The sequence below is a fragment of the Pistacia vera genome, unplaced genomic scaffold (genome assembly GCF_008641045.1).
Source record: "Pistacia vera cultivar Batoury unplaced genomic scaffold, PisVer_v2 Contig173, whole genome shotgun sequence".
In the NCBI taxonomy this organism is placed as follows: Eukaryota; Viridiplantae; Streptophyta; class Magnoliopsida; order Sapindales; family Anacardiaceae; genus Pistacia; species Pistacia vera.
In genome coordinates, this window is record NW_022195823.1 from 1,042,678 (window position 1) to 1,047,095 (window position 4,418).

Below are 4,418 nucleotides of genomic sequence, written 5' to 3' on the forward strand. Positions count from 1 at the left end.
TTCAGTGCTCCATCCGGGTGCTGCAAAATTAAAATCAATTTGGACAAAGCTCTGCAAGTATTTAATGAGTGAGTTAAAAGGCAGGCCCTTTCCTGGATGTAACTTTTGCCAGTTTCAAACTGTTAAAGAGTTAGAGATGGGGAAAAGAAAAGGAGAGTAAAAGAGATGGATTAAAGAGTTGATAATTAAGCTCTTTGAAGCAGGCCTCGTGAGGGGTGAAGACACCTTGAACAGATTCATAAAACAAGATCCTCTCATTCTTCAGTCTTCACAGAGTTTCACTCGTCCCCTTCAATGAAACGCCTTTCCACATCTCAGTTTTCTTTGGATATCTCAATTTCAACAAAGGCTCTTCTCTGTAGAAAGCTGTGCTCCTGATTCATATGCTTAGATTTTGCTGGTTACTACGCTGACAAACCTTTTTTACTTTCTTTCTTTCACAAACGCGACGTAACAGTTCGCAATTGCTCAGCTCACAACGGGTCTCACCTGCCCGAAAATGGGTCTTGTCTGACCAAATGCAAGTTACATGCCACGTCGAAAGAAAGTTAGTGAGAAGGGTTTGTCAATCTATCTTTATTATTTATTTAGTTAGATTTTTCAGTTGTTGGTTGTAAAAGAAGGAAGTATAAGTCTGAAGTTTACTCTAAAATCAAACTTTACATATTATCTCTTAGCTGGTGATGAATATATTAATACTGAGGACAAAAAGAAGAAAAAACTATAAATTTGTTCATAACAGTAATCAATGAAATATAAATACAAGTCAACAAAAGAGAAAACAGAGGATGATTGACAATCTTTTCTACTTCAATTGCAATAAGGCTTTAATTGTCTACATCCAATTGAATAGATATTATCTGTTATGAGTCTGCAAATAAAACTTTAACTGACTATATCCAAGTGAATAGATATTATCTATTATGAGTCTGCAATTAATGAAGTCTACTTCTTAAACACTCTCCGCAAGCTGATGATGCTGTTGTTTGTTCCTACAACAGCAACATTTAAGAACATATATCACACCCATGAACAGTTCCTTCGCCAGCCACCGATGGAATCTAAGTAAGTGAATCAAAATTATGGCTGCAAGCAAAACACCCCAAAGCTCTGGGTACCAATAAGTAATAAGATCAAATATTTTATCATGACCATGTGGTACCACCAAGCTGATTGAGAAATAATATGCAGCTGCTACAAACAGCACTGTAGCCCACATTCCTACCAGCAAAATCCACACTGAAACTCTATTCCTGAGAGGTACTCCACTTATAAGCAACAATATAATGCCTAGTGAAGTTGAGAATGAAAGAGTGCTGAGAACCATTAACATGTGGTACTCATCGTAATGAGCTTATGCATGTACTGAAGTTCCAGCTGTGCATGTTTTTCCCTTTGGGCAGCTTTGATCTTTTTCATTGGTTGTGTCATTTTGCCAGTAACCACCTGGTGGATTTGTCGCCACTTGGAAACTCATGCCTGCAATCAAAGTGGCCACCACCATCAAGTTGCCTCTTGTTTTTTCAAAGTACTCACTCTTGTACTTCAGTAACTTTTTCCAGTATTTGAATGTTAGTGATGGTGCTGCAAGAGCTTGTGCTTCTTTCCTGAGAGAAGCTTTTGATTTTTTCGGTGATTGTGTGCTTTGAACTTTGGTGACTGATTGTGTGCTTTGAACTTTTGTCATTGTCTCGGTAAATAAGATTTTCTGTATATTGTTTAGAGGTGTGCCATTTGTGGAGCTACCATCAAAGGCTTCAAAGTCATTTTTGATCAAGGAGTTGACATCTACTCTTATTTTTGGCATTGAAAGCAAGTAGCTTGTAGTCTGCACAAAGCATATGCATATAATCATGATTAGAGAATGTAACTGAGATATATATATATGTGGAAACTACTCTATATTAAAAGAAAATCTGTGCATATCAGACCCAGAACAAAATAATATAAAATTAGAATGAGCAAAATGATAATTGACAAAGTAGTATGCTAAATTGAAGCAAAGCAAAAGACAGGGCTGGTACCTCCAATTGCTTCAACATGGCAGAGACTTGCAAGACAGTGTTGCCTTCAAGGTTTTTGGAGTTGAGAAACTCCTTATCATCACCTGATGCCGCCAATTGTTTCAGAGCATCCAGATGATTATACCTAACACACAAGTGTAAAACTGTTTCTCCATGGAGTTTCTCAAAGACCGACTTAGGTATTGCACTTATCAGCTCTTGTATCACCTCAACTCTCCCTCTCATTGCAGCCAAGTGGAGAGGAATTCTGCCCTCTTGATCAGCAAGCAAGCACATATTCTTATTTGCTTGCAACAACTCTTTGACAACTTCAGTGTGGCCCTCAGCAGAAGCTAAGTGAAGAGGTGAGCGTTTGAAAGTGTCCAACTCCGTGACAAGTTGAGGCCTTTGGTTCACAAGAGCCTTACTGAACTCAACATGACCAAGCAAAGCTGAGATGTGTAAGGGAGTTTCAGCGAAGGCAGTGAGTGAAATTTTATGGAGAATGAAGGAATCATTTTGAATCAATGTGCTCAAGGTGGCTGCACATCCCCTCATGCTTGACTGTTAGTTAACAGTATCAAACTACAGTTTGTTACGGCAAATATAACGGCCGTTATTTCGAATTTCAAAATATAAATATAAGTGAATAAAAAGAGAACAACTAGTTAGAGGTGGTAGTGGACCGTGTCGACAAAAATTTTCGATACAACCCACTATGGCACGGCGTGAAAATTTTGTGTCGTACCATGGCACGTGGGCCATGTGGGCCTTGTCGTGGGTCTACCATTGGGCACATGGGTTGGCAAGGCACAACCCATGAAATAAAAAAAATAAAAAAATTAATATAGCCTATGCCCACCCACGAAGGCATGTGGGTCAGCCTACAAAGGCATGACACGACATGGTATACCCCACCATGCCATGGGCCTTGTGTTTTTGTTGTCTGGCATGGCATGACAAATCCCACATTTTTGTGGACTGTGGCATGGCATGATGGGCCATAAAATTTTGGCACGAAACAGCCCACTGCCACCTTTATAGCTAATAATAAGGTTTTTGACTTTATGTCGATACCATTATCTAGAGAGTAATATTACACTTATAACTCAATCTCACAAACTTTCTCTCACAACCTCAACACGACAACTCATAATTTGTTTTTGATGAATTTTTCTGTCTGACTAATTGCGAACTGACCAATTGCAAGCTACCACGTTAGAATTATAAGAGAGAGTTTGTAAGATTAAATTGTAAGTTAATCTTTATTGTAATCTAAAACACATCTACTTAATGTGTTTATAAACACTCAAGCTCTTATTCATTAACGTCGTTATGGGATATAACAAAAGTTGTATGTATACATAAAAGTAGAATCTAGTCTTCTTAAACTCTCACCATAAGCTGATCATGGTGTTGTTTGTTCTTACAACAGCAACATCTAACTATATAAATCACACCCATGAGCAGCTTATTCACCACCCGCCAACAAAATCTAAGTGAGTGAATAAAAATGATGGCTGAAAGCAACCCAGCCCAAAGCCATGGCTTAGTTAGTAAATATGGTACAATAAAAAAAAGGGTATGAAAATTGTACGCTTATGATATAGCAAATGATAAAAAATATATTTGTAAAAATTCAGCCATAAAATTAGAATACAGAAAAAATATGGTAACAGTACAGTAGTCTTGCTGTTGTGATTTTGCTATCTTTCAGGGGCTTATAGTGAGACAAACAACTCTTGCAATTCTTTTTAGAATTTCTAATATGGTGAAAATATATATACGAAACTTTTTTCCTATATCAATGAATCTTACTGTGAAAGAAATTAGTTCTTAAATGTTTGTGAATCCTGGCTTAGAATCAAGTTCTTCTGGAAGAATTTGGGTTTAAATGTTTGGCATTGTTTTTTCTTGATCAACCCTATCACATCTCTGCAGGTTCGCAATGACTCACACAACAAGATTCTGTATGCAAGACATGCGGATCAAAGAAATGCAACTTTTCAACGGGTTTTGCAGACTGGCAATGAATTTGATCAGGATGTAAGGGCATGTTGCTGAGGGCAAATCTTCTTAGGGCTGAAAGGAAACGTTGAATCTCTAATTCTGCTGGGCAATTGGGTAACCTTTGCTCGGTCTACTGGCATAAGCATGGTTCTTAGACATTTTGAAAGAATATTAGTTGTCCAGGGGGGATTGAATTTTGAGGATTTAGGATTCATGTTCAACAGTTAAAACATAAATAAATTTATTATCAATTGCCCTCCGATAACATCCTTACCAGAGGCCATGAAAGGCTGACATTCATTGTGAAAGGTCAGCTACCTCCATCTCTAAAACGGCTTTTAATGATAGATTGTGAGAAATTTGCAGTTTTTGTTACTGGTGGTGGCACTCACACATCTTGAAATT

General features: G+C 37.7%; 2 protein-coding genes across 2 annotated transcripts; both read right to left on the minus strand.

The window, feature by feature from the left end:
• Positions 1–952: 952 nt before the first annotated feature.
• LOC116125890 lies at positions 953–1,327 on the minus strand. Its single transcript, XM_031411601.1, has one exon. The coding sequence runs from the start codon at positions 1,325–1,327 to the stop codon at positions 953–955; it is 375 nt and encodes a 124-aa protein (XP_031267461.1).
• Positions 1,328–1,354: 27 nt separating this feature from the next.
• LOC116125891 (ankyrin repeat-containing protein BDA1-like) lies at positions 1,355–2,561 on the minus strand. The gene is made up of 2 exons (XM_031411602.1): positions 2,025–2,561; positions 1,355–1,828 (listed from the first exon to the last, which is right to left on the minus strand). Exons 1-2 carry the CDS (start codon positions 2,559–2,561, stop codon positions 1,355–1,357), a joined length of 1,011 nt encoding a protein of 336 aa, XP_031267462.1.
• Between the last annotated feature and the right edge of the window lie 1,857 nt (positions 2,562–4,418).

Bases quoted from the DNA above. Each gene is read 5' to 3' on its own strand.
- LOC116125890 (XM_031411601.1), bottom strand. From the start codon at position 1,327: ATGGTTCTCAGCACTCTTTCATTCTCAACTTCACTAGGCATTATATTG.
- LOC116125891 (XM_031411602.1), bottom strand. From the start codon at position 2,561: ATGAGGGGATGTGCAGCCACCTTGAGCACATTGATTCAAAATGATTCC. The intron at 1,829-2,024 runs GTACCAGCCCTG...TGCTTTGTGCAG, and splicing joins CCATGTTGAAGCAATTGGAG to ACTACAAGCTACTTGCTTTC.